The sequence below is a fragment of the Hydra vulgaris genome, chromosome 11, assembly GCF_038396675.1.
Source record: "Hydra vulgaris chromosome 11, alternate assembly HydraT2T_AEP".
Taxonomy (NCBI): domain Eukaryota; kingdom Metazoa; phylum Cnidaria; class Hydrozoa; order Anthoathecata; family Hydridae; genus Hydra; species Hydra vulgaris.
Window position 1 is genome coordinate 39,834,681 of NC_088930.1, and position 16,096 is coordinate 39,850,776.

General features: G+C 28.6%; 2 protein-coding genes across 4 annotated transcripts; one reads left to right on the forward strand and one right to left on the reverse strand.

The window, feature by feature from the left end:
* Window positions 1-1,917: 1,917 nt before the first annotated feature.
* On the reverse strand, window positions 1,918-9,911 carry LOC136087634 (uncharacterized). 3 transcript variants are annotated; one of them, XM_065811056.1, is made up of 12 exons: window positions 9,636-9,911; window positions 5,501-5,560; window positions 5,073-5,146; window positions 4,887-4,937; window positions 4,703-4,734; window positions 4,522-4,572; window positions 3,983-4,150; window positions 3,791-3,872; window positions 3,474-3,625; window positions 2,761-2,825; window positions 2,354-2,478; window positions 1,918-2,103 (listed from the first exon to the last, which is right to left on the reverse strand). In XM_065811056.1, exons 7-12 carry the CDS (start codon window positions 3,983-3,985, stop codon window positions 2,006-2,008), a joined length of 525 nt encoding a protein of 174 aa, XP_065667128.1. In that variant the 5' UTR covers window positions 3,986-4,150; window positions 4,522-4,572; window positions 4,703-4,734; window positions 4,887-4,937; window positions 5,073-5,146; window positions 5,501-5,560; window positions 9,636-9,911; the 3' UTR covers window positions 1,918-2,005. The 3 variants fall into 3 exon arrangements, with proteins under 3 accessions (XP_065667128.1, XP_065667130.1, XP_065667129.1); XM_065811058.1 differs by lacking the exons at window positions 3,983-4,150; window positions 4,522-4,572; window positions 4,703-4,734; ... (2 more) ...; window positions 5,501-5,560; window positions 9,636-9,911 and having other exon boundaries at window positions 3,438-3,625; window positions 3,791-3,930; XM_065811057.1 differs by lacking the exons at window positions 3,791-3,872; window positions 3,983-4,150; window positions 4,522-4,572; ... (3 more) ...; window positions 5,501-5,560; window positions 9,636-9,911 and having other exon boundaries at window positions 3,438-3,764.
* Window positions 9,912-15,147: 5,236 nt separating this feature from the next.
* On the forward strand, window positions 15,148-15,795 carry LOC136087023 (piggyBac transposable element-derived protein 4-like). Its single transcript, XM_065809528.1, has one exon. The coding sequence runs from the start codon at window positions 15,148-15,150 to the stop codon at window positions 15,793-15,795; it is 648 nt and encodes a 215-aa protein (XP_065665600.1).
* Window positions 15,796-16,096: the final 301 nt, after the last annotated feature.

Genomic DNA, 16,096 nt, shown 5'->3' on the forward strand with positions numbered 1-16,096 from the left:
TGGATTAGTCTTAATGACTATTTGTGGCTGTTCATATGCTAAGCCCACAGTATCTTCGGATAAAAACATTGTATAGAAAAATATAGCATGAAAATTCAAAAAAAAAAAAAAAGAAATATAGAAAATGTCCAGTTGAAGTCAAACACAAATTTTTAAATGATGACACAGTCATGTCCCAATCTCATTTCTTCAGCTTTCTGCTACAAGTGCTGCTTGCAAATGAAGTTTTAGCAGTTATGCAAATATTCACAGTGCCAAAAGAAACAGATTAACAAATGAAAGAGCAGCAAAATTAGTGTTTGTATCGCAATATTTCAAACTTGAAGCAATGGATATATGTGCAACACAATAACCAATTCTGCCTAAAGATCTAATAAATATTTCAGATAAATCTCACGAATCAATAAATGTTTCAGATGAAGAGTCACCTGAACAAGAATTTGAGTCACTTGACCGAGAATGTTGTTTTAGATTAAAAAAACTTAAAATAGAATTGTTTCTTATCAATTTTTGAATTCAAATTTTGAAAAGAACAAATAGTTTGTTAACCATTTTAGCAATAAAAAAATCATTAATTTAACTCTTTTGAGAACTCTGTTTATGCTTTAATAAATTAGTTTTAATATAATCTAATATAGAATCTAAAATACTCAAACAAAAACTAAATAGAAACATTTTAGATAAGTTGGAAACATTTAAAAAAAGTTAAAAGTAATTAAAAAAAACACTAAAACGATCTGTAAAAACCAAAAAAACTCCAAAAAAACCAAAAAAACCCCAACAAAAACAAAAAAACACGTTTTTTTGGGTGGAAAAAACACGAAGCAAAAGCAAAAAACAAAGCAAAAAAACACGTTTTTTTGCATCTCTACTTGTACATCCTTTTATTGATATTTTCCAGCACAAATTTTTAAATAAAAAGCCATACAACTGAGCAGCTTTGCAAGCCCTAACGCTTGCTGTACCAAATTTGCCATTACATCTCTGGTTAGCAATTCAAAATCTGAGCGCGTAATACCGATAATCAATAAAACACGGCTAAAGAAAAAAAATCTGAGGTTTTATGCCGACAAAATAGTTTGAAGTGTATGTTCTTCCACCGTTCAACCGATAACCTAAAATACAATTACATTTTATTTTTTTATTTCAAAAAGTAGAACCACAGCTTAACAGTGCCGTGCGGACCTATTTTGGGGCCCCAGGCAGACTTTCTTGTGGGGCTCACAACCACAATTTTTTTTAATTTGCTTTTTTAAGTGAGGGATTTTCAGGGGTAAAAAAACCCGGGTTTTCACTAAATCATTATATTACATACGATAATTTCCAAATTTCCTCAATTTTTTTGCATATTATCAAATAAATGATACATAATGAAAATTGAAAATCAAGAAAAGGAAAAAAAATGTTCTGATCATTGTTTAAAAACCGGTTAGTTAATAAGTATAAAAAACAACCCTAGATGACCAGTGGGCACGGCGATGTTGGTTTAACGTTTAGGCGACGTCGAGCGCGACATCGCATTAACGTTGGAAATGGAAAGTTGGATCGACGTTAATATGCAATGTAATCGCGATGTCAATTTTTGATGTTAAGACGATGTTAATATCCGATGTAATATTGACGTCGAATCGCGATGTAATAGCGATGTAAACATTCGATGTAGCTGCGACGTTGTGTGCGATGTCGCATCGATGTTGGAAATGGAAAAGCGTATTAACGTTAGAATCAGATGTTAATCCGACGTAAATCAAGCAATGTTCAATAAAATGTTATATTTTAAGTTTCGAGTTTTAAATGGAAGTAAAAATTATCTAAATTTTAACTTGCATCTCAAACTCCGACTGAGGTTCACACATCGTCGTTTATTAATGTTTAAATATAGACTACATCCTAAATTAAAACAAAAAATAAAAAAGATTTTCAAAATATAATATAATTACGGTATTAAGATATAAAACATAATTTACAAGTTATTTACTTTATATATTTTATATGTTGAAGACCGTCATCCACCTGTGGCCTTGTCTGGAGCGTATCGCAAAATATCTTTGACGCAATTTACAACGTCTTCTCTGTTAAATCTTCTATCCTTCATAGCTGCACCTGAAATATGAAAAATGACTTAAAATTAAACGTATCAACACTTTTAATAATTTTAATAATTATTTTTATAACAACAACAAAAAAAGGCATTAAAAGCTACTATTTTAAATCAATTCATATTTTATATTATTATAATATTTAAAAATGGAAATGAAAGTAAAAAAAAAGTAAGTGGAAAAATAAGCATAGTAATAAGATACATAGTAATAAAATTTAGCTTCTAAAAACTGAAGTAATTTATAAAACGTACAGCACACAACTTTGCAAATATTAAGACTTTTAAAAGCTTTTTTCTTTGGTCTTGAGTCTTTATTGTTTTCTAGGCGATTAGTTCCTTTAAAATTGAACTTGGCGAACAAATCGTACGTAGCGACGCTAAAACAAAATATTTATATAATTATTATTCTATTTAAAGAGAAGGATTCCAAAGCAGTGTTGAACTCCAAGTGAAAAACCTTAATATAAACATATATGTTGGATGATATGATAAGAACAAGTGTTCAAACTTATAACGTTATTTTATCTAAGAAGATTATTTGCTATAAAGTACACGATATTCACTATACCCAGGGGGAATGTGTCGTTCTTAGAGCTTCTTAAGGACACATGCCCACTGGGTACAGGCTATAGCTAATATATCATCAACATATTGAGAACCTTTCCATTATGTTCTTGACAACATCTTTAACATCTTTACCCCCAGCAGAAGACAGAGATAAAACCTGATAAAATTAGAAAATGGAATAAAATTTAATCACAAGATAAAATATTTTTATATCATTACATTAATAATATATATTAAAGTTCAAAAAACACTAATAAAATACAGAAAATTTTCTACATATTATTTTAAATTGATAGAATCAGATCACCTCTATAAAATATATAAAAGACACCATTTTCTTTAGATTGATTTCGCTTAAGAAACGAAAATTAGAACTTGAGTAAAATATTTTGAGAAAGTGTCTTAATCAACTCTAGATCCTATTTTTAATCTATTCAAGTACTTATTAATTAATATATCTATCAAACCCAAATTTTTAATCAAAATTCATACAACATTTATAGATGCCGATCAAAAAAGAGATTATAATTAACAAACAAACAAAAAAAAAATTGATTCTGTGAATCAAAATTATTCTAAGACCAGATCATTTAATGGAATTATATCTTGGTCAGCAAAGTATTTCATAAACACAATAATATTTTTAAAATCACTTTAATCGTTTTGAGGAAAAAAACCTACATATATAAATGACATAAACTGACATATGACATAAATAATATGACATAAATTAAATTTACATTGAAAAAAGACATAAAAATTTATTAACCAGTTTGTTAAACTTTTCTTCATTTACTATTTTTACCACTAAATTATGCAACTCCTCTAGATTGCTTATTGGGGATATTTCTCCAGCTACTCCAACTGAAGAAGATGTTAAATTTAATAAAATTTTCTCAATATTTTCAAGTCTCTGATCTTGTTTGGTCAAGTATTTCATTACTTTAGCTTGAAATTCTGCATAAAAAATCATAATTTTAATATTATTAAAAATGTTCCATTACTATGTACAAAAAATGTTAAAAAACTAAACTAGTTTTAATAAGCAAATAATTCATCACAAAACAACGACGTTATTCAAAAACACAACAAATATACAAATTTAAATTGAAAAAAAAAAACCTGACTCAGTTAACGGAAACCCTTTAACTGGTAATGTAGCTGCATCTTTTCTACTATATTGACTTTTAGTAAAATGTTCTTCCTAAATGATTTTTTTTAATCAATTAATTAATGAATTATTCTAACACTATTATACCGTGAATTATATTTTATATATATAAAAACATAGAAAAGTTGAACATAATAATATACCATACAGTCTTCTCTGTTTGGCGAGCGCTTTCGCGCTCTTGCAGTTTTGCTCTTGTCCGCATGCCTGCCAATTTTTTGGTCAGCGCTTTTTTTAGCGCTCACCAATAATTTTCAAGTGTATTTTTAAATTGAAACAAATCTTTTTTCTTCATTAAGAAGTTCTATTTCCTATATTAAGAAGAACAAAAAAGAAATATTTTTTAAAATCGCGCAAGCGAGACAATTAATGACTGTCTGACTAATGACAGTCATTATGAAAGAATGACTGTAATGACTAATGGCAGTGAATTTCAAATGGAGAAGACTGCATACAGACTCCATCAGGTCAGGTTATCCTATTACTGGTTTCCAGCACAACCTGCTTCATGTTAACCTCAGGAAGGACATCCAGTTGTAAAAAATTGCTTCAACTCTTTCATAATGGCATTTATATGTCACTATGGAGAACCATCCAAACCACACAAGTGTGGAAACATGGATTTAAAACTTACAGAAGAAAAAAAAAACTACTTTGTTTAATTAGTGTTTATGTACGGTACCTCAGAATTGTTTGGAACTTGTGAACTACCAGAGGTCTCTTGAAAATCAACCTGAGAAAAAAATCAAAAGTAAAATAATGATAAATAAAGTAGTATGCTTTAACTAAAAATATTCTCTTGTAAAATAAATATTTATTAATCATTGTTTGTAGTTTGGATAATAGCTGACAATGAAACATACCTCTTCGTCATTGATTTTCTTTAATTACATTTCTAGTAAAAATTATTATTATTAAATTTATAAAAATTATTATTATTAAAAGTAATACGAAAAAAAATAATAGATCATTACATAACCTAACAAAAAATAAAAATTATATAACAGTATAACTTTTCAAAATTAATAACTTTTAAAAGATCATTACTTGTTTTTCAGTTTCATTGCTGGGTAAAAACACTCTTTTTAAATTTTTCAACTAAAAAAATAAGGTAATGATATACTTATCTGTATATTCATCATCGTCAATCATAATTATTTCATGATGATTATCATCATCTTTAATCAAAAAATATTTAAATAAAATAGAAAAATAACTTATAGCTAGCTATACATTTTCATTGAAATTTGATGACATTTCATTCTTTTTCACACTTGATGTCTGATTCTCAAAATGCAATAACTTTTCTAAAGTTAATCCAGGAGAAAAAGGATATATAAATACAATATAAAAATACCCACTTATGGGTAAGATGAGCATCGCCATCTTCTGAGTGATTTTGTCGTAAAACAGGTTTTGGTTTAGAAGTAATCACTTTTAAAAACTTACTTTAAATTTTTAGGTTGTTTAAAAATAAATATTATGGAATGTTTAAAAAAAGATATTATGGAAAATATCTAGTCAACTTTCAGAAAAGACTCCATACATTAAATAACTCCCTAATGACTACAAAAAAAAATAAATTAAGCTGCCTTCTAATTTTAAGGGGAAAATATTTTTTTAATTTATAAAAATTAAACAGTTTACAAATTTGCATATACCTTGATGAACATATATTCGTGATGGTGGAGTAGGAAACTCTTTAATATTTTGACTGTTATCTACAAATTATTGCAAAATACTATTTAAATTAATTTGTTATAACCTAATTTTTTTAAATAAATAATTAACACAAAATATCTAATATAGAGTCAGTGGTGTACACTAGAGGTCGCCCGATGGCAAATGCCACCCGAATCTTCCGAAGGGCTACTGAAAATAATATCTTAATGCAGTTTAGTCGCCCGACCGGGCGAGTCAATTTTTTTCTTCATTATTATTATTATTTCAGTAATTCTATAAGCAAAGTTTATGCGTCCAAATTTAAATTAAGCAAAATTTATGCATTCAAAATTAAAAAAGATGACTTTAATTTTGGAACATAATAACGACCACCCCCTTCTGTGTACGTACGCATTATTTATTATTTAAATATTATCTTGTTGTAACATTCTAAGAGAAATGATAAAAGCCAAGTGACGTAATTAAAAAAAATAATACATAAAAAGTTTGCTTTTATTTAACGTCTTTTTGCTACCAACCAAATTACGTTGCAAAAAATAAGAAACATTAATTTGAACAATTATCGCTCGATTTTTTTTTCTCTCCCTTATTATTCATAATGTAATCCTTATTAAATATAAAAAACAGTTGTGACAGTCAGAAAAAAAAAATTTCATGTTTTAAAAAAAATCGAGTTTTGGAGAGATTTTTACTTTTAGAGAAACTTTACTGTTTGAGAATTACGCAAAATGCGAATTTTGTTAAAAAATGGTAATAGACGACTGAAAACTTTGGTGGGCGACCGAGATTAGCTAAATTATTACTCTCAGTCGCCCGCCAGGCGACCGACCAAAATCCAAGTGTACATCACTGAGAGTTAACTTTTTGCTAAGCAAAAATTATATTGGATAACTACAAATTAGTTTCCTTATTGTTTTATTTTATTGATTCTCTAAAACATCATAACATATTTAAAAGCAATTATTACTTGTTTTTTAATTATTTTTTTCATGCATCACATTATGTAAATTTTTATGAATTATAAAAAATTATATTTTAAAATGAACCATCCATCACGATCATTTGGTACAATTCTATCTGAGATAGTCTTAGTGCCTTAACAACACTGCTACTTTCTAACTCACTCAGCCGTTTTGCTAATTGGATGAGAGGTTTATTTGCACTTTTTACAAATTTTTTAACAATTTGAAGAAAATTCTCAAAAGGAAAACTTGAAAGATCATGAAGGCTACAGTTATGATACAAAACATCTTCATGTAAATGAAGCAAAGCATGAACGTTATAAGAATAAAATTGTGGCCGATAAAGCCACTTGAAGATTTGATACAAAAAAAGCCATTAACTTTTTTGCATAATCCAAGTAATGTCATTGTTTCAAAACATTTGAGTTTCTCATTAAGGATACTGCAATGCTTAAAGACAAGAAGTTCTGGTATACCTCTTTTGACAAAATATTTTTTAAAATTATTAGTCCAGTGTACAACAAGGATTGTCAAAACTCGGTTGCTTTAAAACGCTTAAATTCGTCAAGTGAACGTGGTTGTCGAGCGAACTCACTGGGCATTTTGCCATGATAAAAAGCCAATTTATCGGACATTTGCTTTTTTTGCTGACATGATAGGCGACAAATACGTGGGCCTTCAAACCAATATTTTATTAGCCGCTTCATAACACCAAGACAAACACAATGCATATAGTCAATAACAAACTCCTTTACACACAATATTCCATAATCTACTAAGGGAGTCCTTCCTAATTGATGAGGCTCACAGCAAACATTATTTGTACCTAATGAATGATTTAAATAAATATATTCTTTAAATTGTTCATCACTTTGCATTTGACAATCAACTTCAGTAAAAACAACCCTTCCATCATATTTTCCTTCAACTAAACATCACTCACATGAATGATACCCTCTGTAACCTTTAATATTCTTTAAAAAAGAAAGTGCAAGCGCATCACAAACAAATGCCTTAATTGTAACAGGTGAAACTTTTCCATTATGTTCAATCCCACTAACTTTAAGCAATCTAAACTCAGTTAAAAATTCATTCAAATAATCAAATATCTGATTACTTATCTGATTACTTTTTATCACAAAATAGACAAACAATAAATGGCTGTAACTCTGAAAACTTTGCTAAAATTAGCCAAAATTGTGTGTTGGTACTCTTACATAAAGGCAATCCATCAACATTTATTAGCATCTTAATTCTTTCAACAATTTTTCTCAGAATCCTTTAAAATTTGATTTATTCCTTTTTTAATGCCAAAGTAAATATATTCACCACCACACAGCTCTTTTATATTTATATATTTAGGGGTTTTTAGAAGTGATTACAGTATTTTGGGAGAGAAGATAAACCAATTTTATTCAAAATACTTAACAGTTCATTGACAGTTTTCTTTGTACATCTATTGCGTGTAGCCCATGCTGCTAGACCGCTAACTAGCACATAACATTTATTACCAAGTAAAGATGTTATTTGACATGATTCGATAGAGCATTACCAAGCAATGAAACGTCTCTATTTGCAGTTTGGTAAATTGAAAATGAATCTGATGCATAGTCAGAGTTAATGTTACCATCATAACCTTCGTCTATAAGATTCAACTTGTTGTTTTCATTTTCAACGTTACCATTGTTTTCTGTTAAAATGCTAACTGAGTCGTCAATATCAATTTCTTTAATCAGTGACTTATTAATATCTCTGTTTTTATATCTACAACGTTTTAAATAAGAGTTCATTTTTTAGTACAGGCAGGTACACATTAAAAACTACAAAAAAAAGTGGTATCCTGTAACTGAATATTGGAAACTTCTGAAGTGCTGAAACTTTCTATACTTAAAAACTACTTAATATGAATGTCTTCCCTGGCCTTATTTTTTAATCTATGGTTTATAGTAAAGTTTTGTGTTTTAAAGAAAAGTCACCTTTTTTGGTTAATACCGCTAAAATACTGCAATCAGGTTTTTTGCTTATAATTTTAGAGCTGTTGATCAGCTTCACTCAAAATTTTGTAAACATTTTGTTTTCGGGCCATAGTATTGGTACAGACTTTATTGTAAACTTATTATTAAAAAATAGACATAAAAACCCTTAAAAACTACAAAATAAATCCTTACAAATTACAACTTCTATGGTAAATTATAATATAATGTAATTAGATGGACTACTATTAATTAAAATTTGTAGTTAGTTTAACATATATGTATTTTATAGATAAAAATATTAGTAATTTTGTAAATGGGGAAACCAAAATTTATTATAAAAAGGAAAAAAGAACCTTTTCTTATTGGAAAACCAAATTCAAAGGCAGAGGCAAAGGTCCAGAGAAAAAAAATAAATATGAAAGAACTTCAGATTCTACAAGCTGCGCCTTAGTGCAAAGAGAACAATAAAAGAGGCTATGCTGCTTTGCAAACTGCATGCTTTTTTTTATAAAAGAGGAACATTAGCTCGGAGATTAGATGGAAAAACTGCTAATATAAAAAAGCAACACCTGAGAATTTTGACAGCAGAAGAAGAACACTTGATTATAGAATTCATTAAAAATAAAAACAGGAGTCATCATGGAATATCAAGGAAGCAATTTACTAATCTAATTATTGATGTTTTAAAAATTAGAGACTATTGCAACACCAAGAATCGAGGCGGTCGTAATTTTGGTAAACTATCTGATAATGCAAAACATGTTATAAAGACAGGAAAATAAATTAAGTGTTTAGTTACTAAATAAACTATAATGAAAGTTTCTTTATGTAATATATTACACTAGTTATTTGTTTTTTAACACTATTCCATATAATTCCAACATAACTATATTAAAAACACAAATTTTAAATTTATTATAGGCTTGGTTAGTCGTCATGGCAGAGATAGGAAGCAGAGTACTATGAATTTGATCTAAAAAGACAAGGAAATGTACCAATTAACAGGGCATGAACTGCACAACGGATATGGCAGAGTCACATTTAGGTAAGAAAATAATTAATAATATCTTTTTGTACTTTATTTGCTGAAATGCTCTATAATTAAAACAATGATACATAAATGTCTTAGATTAGCCCTAGGCTGCATTGTACTAGCAAAAACATTTTGAATCTACCTTTTAGATTTGTTGGCTGAAGAACTTATTAAATGTAATTTTCTCAAACTCAAAAAAACTTGAACCCGGTGTGTGGAAGGGTGATATTGATACAAGAAGAATTTTTAACTTTGAAACACCCCAGTTCATTGCGTATGTTGCACGTAGGGAAACTTGCAGAAAAATGATCAGGGAGCATTGTGAGTCAATAACAATATGCCCAGTTGTTTCATTAGCAGGTAATAATAACACAAACTATTTATGTAAATGTACCTATACAACAATTTGCATTTATCTAAAAAAAACAAAAAACAAAGAGAGTTGGCATGATTTAAAGAAGGTTTAAATATAAATAAAATGCAGCAAGATAAATTTCTAAAGGCTGCTAACTGTATGGCTCAAAATCAAGAGCAAGAGCCTTCTAGCAGCCTTGTTCCAAGTACACCAAAGAAAATATGCACACGTTCATCAGTAAATGTTTTTCTAACACCAATTACTCCACATTCATTTCCAGAATCAGCAAAAACAAATCATCGATATGGATCAGCTAATTATTGGAAATTTATGTAGGAGCAGTTGCAGATGATTATGAAAGAAAGTTATGAAAAAAGTTAAATCTAGAAGACATACCAGGTTTGCTTACAATAAGCAAGGTAAAGCCAAAAGACATGAATAAAACGAAAAATATATGTGTCACCAATATACATGGATCAATGGAAGCCCAAAACATCATTGAACAGGTCGAATTGATTGAAACTGGAAAAAGGAAAAAAAAGGATCAAAAGGAGAAAAAAAAGGCATGAAAAAGATAAAGAAAAAGAACAATTTTATAAATGTAAAATAAAATGTGTTTGCAATGGCATTTGTGAGTAAAGGGTTTTAAAGAGTGCCCAGTCGTCCACGAAATAAAGAAATCAGTATGCAGCAAAATTTCTTGTAGAGCTAATGGAATGAAGCCAATAATGATTAAATTAGCCACATCAACTGAAACAAATGCTGAATATAAAGGCCATTTTAATAACGTGGAAAGTGATACCATCAATTAGGGAAATGTTTTATGTTTTGAAATGTAACTTATTGATTCTGAAAAGAAATTTTGACTTAGTATCTCAATGTTTGTATTAACCTTAGTACCCCTTAAAAACTACAAGCGCCTCTACTGCTAGTAAAAAGCAACAATATAGTTATCTGAAAAAAAAAAGAATTGCAAACTTATTTTCAAATTGGTGCTTACCCATGCCAAAAAGTGTGTTTTTTTAATTTTAAAATTAATTTATATTTTATTTTTAAATTGTTTTTATTGCATTTTTTAAATATGAGAATAGTCGAACTTGTATTTTTTTGGAGAGAGTATTTATATGGAGTCTCAAAACAAATAATATTATGCGATAAAATTTACACAGTGCTTGACAAGAACATAAATTATGACTTTGTAGTTTTTAAGGTGTTTGTGTTTTTAAGGCGTACCTACCTGTAACTGAATTAATTTGAATATCAATGTGGGCCAATTTTAGTGATATATATATCTTATATATCTGATATATATATCTTATATATCTGATATATATATATATATATATATATATATATATATATATATATATATATATATATCTTATATATCTGATATATATATATATATATATCTTATATATCTGATATATATATCTTATATAAGATATGTATATCATCTGGTAAAGTATTGTACATTAAAACTTCAATATCATGTAATTCAAAAAATATTATTTATTTTCTATCATGCAATGGATGTGATGGAAAAACAACATACATTGGTAAAACTAATAACCTAAGGTTAAGAACTAATCTACACATCTACACATGCAGAACAGGTATTGATGTTCAGATAAATTTGATCAGCATGTTTTCAATTGCCATAAAAATGAACCTTTTTTAAAATTATTTCCTATGTTAAAACTCTCAAATGAGAATTTACTTCTTATTTATGAAGCTCATTTACATAAACAGGGACATGATACAATGAACATATAAACAGGAAAAAATTATTTTTACATTATTTTTAAAATTTTCCTTACCAACAAGTATCAAGTTATGCTATATTTTTGTTAATTATAGTTCTTTATATAAACCTTGTTTACTTCCTTTTTAAACTTTTTATAGGAAGTTCAATATAAAGAGTTTTCTATAGTTTTGTATATCTCATACACAGCTGAAGATTTTATATGAAAGGCCTTCTGTGTTAGAGAAAAAATTTTTAAACATTTGTCAAAATTTAAATAATAAATCTATTTTACTCATCTTAGTTTGAATAGTATTGCTTTTGTTACCTGGAACATTTACTCATACTGGTTAAAAATTTTTTTTGGCTAAATATATATATATACATATATATATATATATATACATATATATATATATACATATATATATATATATATATATATATATATATATATATATATATATATATATATATATATATATATATATATATATATATATATATATATATATATATATATATATATATATGTATATATATATATATATATATATATATATATATATATATATATATATATATATATATATATATAAATTATAATTTATTCTTCTATCAAACATCGTCTAACGACGTATGTGCGATGTTATTTTCAAATTAAAAATCAAGGTTGGATAAAACCACGAGTTTTACGTCGCTGTGATGTTGATTTAACATCGCAACTCGATGTTAATTTTCGACGTCATTCTCACCTTGGTGTGATGTTTACTTTACTTTGGCGACGTCGCTAACCTAAAACCAACATCGCACCGACGTAAGAATGACGTCGATGCCTACTGGGTGCGGAGCGGTACATTTGTTCCTAGTCTTTAACACGTTCGCTGCCGACCTATTTTAAACTATTTTGTTTTTCGCGGTTTCGTTCTCATTGCCAAGGCTAGATATCAACATTTCAATAAATAAAATATTTTTAATCTAAAAAAATTCTATAGTATTTTTCATTCTGAATATAACTGACAAAAAATAAGCACTACGAGAATACTCGTACTTTGGCAATAGGAAAGAAATTTTTTTCTCCAGTGCCGAAGTACGAGTTTACTCGTAACACCGTAATGAGTATAACTCATTACGGTGACTGCACCTTATCAAGATCTATTTGAGAACTTGAAAGTTGTAATTAAGAAACGTTAGATGTAATTTAGAAGATGAAAGTTGTAAATAAGAAATTGTAAGATGTAATTAAGAAGATAAAAATTGTAATTGAGAAATGTTCACAATATAGATTATCAGAAAGAAGTTATTTGCATTTTTAATTTTGTTGCTTTAGTTTACCTTGTAAAATAAGGCTTGATCCTAATTTGGCCAAGGTGATATGGGTCATATGGGTTGGTTTTTAATAAATAGTAATATATTATCAATAAAATAAAAAAGTGATGAAAAAGGGATTTGTGGTTGGCGGTAACTCCATATCTTCCAAGCAAATTAAATTTCCTCTAAGGACCCAATTGTATGCTTTTTTATATTTGACACCTAAAGCTTGTGCAAGAGTCGCAAAATGACGATTGGGTCGTCATTTCGCTCAGCACATTCAATAACACATTCGATGAAGATGAAAACATAATATTTTCTTTCAACTTATTCGGTTGTATGTATTTCATGTCCACAAATTGGACAAGGTGGTTCTGGTTGTTCCAAAAGTGAATGTAAACAAGTTTAGTGAAATAAATGCACGGATTCAATTTAATCACAGACTTTCTGTTTATAGTGTATTGACAAATAACACAATGATCTTTCAATTCCATTACTGTGTTACTGCATTGCTGGTGCATACAATGCTAAATTAGATATTATTAACTTATTAAAATGCATGTACAAGAAGATTTTTTATAATGACCTTTAAGCTTACATCGTGAATTCGCAATTACAGATAATGTATTCTCATTTCCATATTACGATTTCTTAATTAGAACTTTTGTTTTTCTAATTACATATTGCGATTTCTTATTTACATGTTGGGTTTTTCAATTACATTTTAAAATTTCTTAACTACATTTTGTATTTCTTAATTACATATTGTGACTTCTAAATTACATGTCGTATTTCTCAATTGCATATTGAAAGGGTATAGTAATGTAGCTTATTTGATGCAATATTATTATAAATAGTGCTTCAATTTTTTTGCACATGCATATGCACATTGGGAGTTATCATGAGTAAAAAAGGTAATTTATATTTTGTTGTTTCAATTTAAATTGTTGTGTTTTTAAGACTAGAAGCTAAAATAAATTTGATAACCACATTATACCGCATGTTATTAATAATGTGAAAAAAGTTTGATTTACACAACGTTTACAAAATGTTTTTCAATATATTAAAAAACATTTTAGTGTGCACTTCGAATTTTTTTACACAGTATACTAATTAATGTGTTTTATAGATAGGTAATTTCTTTTTTATAAATAGATAATTTATAAGTTTATCTATCTCATATTAGCTCAACACAGATACCCCACAATTGGATCAGCACATATGATTATGGAAGATTGTGAGGATAGTGAAGATAATGATATTGAAAATTCGGATTCATTTTTCGCTTATACTACTTTGTCTTCGAGTTTGACTGTATCAGAATCAGGTTCTGAAGATAATAACACTGAAGAAAGTGATGGCGATCAGTTTACAGACGTTCATCTAGCAGCCACTGCAGAAGATTTTTTAATACCCCCGAAAAGAGCTAGAAAAACGGGTGATCTTGCTTAAAGACAAAATCAAAACAATGCTCAACAGGTAGATCTTATAAGTAATATTTTGCCAGACAAAACAACTTTTGTAACAAATCCATCTAGAAATTCAAACCACTGGAAAGATGAGCCGAATATTGTAAAAGAAATTCAACTTACTGCCGATCCTGGTTTGAAGATAAACATAGAGAGCAAGAAACCATTAAATTTCTTTAAACTTTTTATTACAAAAGAGCTTATATAATACTATGGTAGTTGAAACTAATCGCTACGCAACGCAAGAAATAAGCAGCGTCCCCTCAGAAGAAGCTTACGTTTTAGAGATTGGAAATCAATAAATTCAGAAGATATGCGGCAGTTTCTTGGAGTTCTTCTTCATATGGGGTGTGTCAAAATGCCATCTTTAGAACACTATTGGTCTAAGAACAGTCTCTATAGAGTTCCCTTATTTTCTAGAATAATGCCACGAAATAAATTCCAACTAATGTTACGGTTTTGGCATTTTATTAACAATAAAGATTCAGGTAGTGGACGCTTGTGTAAAATTATTAGACTTCTCGATCACTTAAATAATACAATGGATAACATCTACTGTCCCAATAAAAATATATCAATCGATGAGTCAATGTTGCTTTGAAAGAGACGTCTTGCATTCAGGCGGTATGTGAAAATTAAAAGACATAAGTATGGTATCAAGTTCTATGAGCTTTGCGAATCAGATAGTGTTGTACTAAAAGTAAAATTCTACTCTGGCGAGACAACTCTCGGTAAACATTTGTTGGGTCAAACGGGAGCTATTGTTTTAGACTTAATGGAGAAATTTCTGGGAAAAGGTTATCATCTGTACACCGATAACTTTTACAATTCCTTTGAGTTAACAAAGCACATGATAAATCAAAAAACATACATTTGTGGTACTTTAAGAACTGACCGAAAGTCAAATCCAAAAGAATGTACAAAAGCAAAACTGAAACAGGGAGGCGTTATAAGCAGAAGCAGAGAGGGCGCAGTGGTTGCTAAATGGAAAGACGAAAGAGACGTGGTAATGATTAGCAAATTGCATTCGTTGCAAATCATTGAAGTGACAAACAGGCGAGGAGAGAAGAAAATGAAACCCAATATTATTAAAGATTACAATCAATGTATGTCAGGAGTAGATAGGGCGGAACAAATGGTATCATATTATGATTGCCAAAGAAAGACAATTAGATGGTATAAAAAAGTAGCACTTCATCTCTTTGATACTTTTTTGTTTAATGCTTACTGTCTAAACAGCAAATATGGACAAGATAAAACAATTTCCTTGCTTAAGTTTAGAGAATTAATTGTTACGGATTTATTGGGTGAACGTTTGAATGAAATTGTGCCTCGAATCAACAATAATAGCTTCCGCTACTTGTCTTCAATACCACCAAATGAAAAGAAAAAATTCCCAACAAAACTATGTCAAGTGCTCTAAAATAAAACGTAAAGAAACACGATATGATTGTGCTGTTTGTGAAAATAGACCTCCGTTATGTATTGGCGAATGTTTTAGAATGTGTCATTCCAAAGAATATGTTTACACTTTAATTTTCATGAAATAAAGTTATCAATATTTTACTTTTATCTGTTTTAAGCTACTTCTGTCTTTATCTGCATTTAAATTAGGTTCCTTGGATTTTTAAAATAAAAACTTAAATGTTATATTTTCTGAAATCAAATGTGAAGCTAAGCAAAAAAAAGAAAAAGTGAATAGACAAAGCCAGTCATGCACAAAT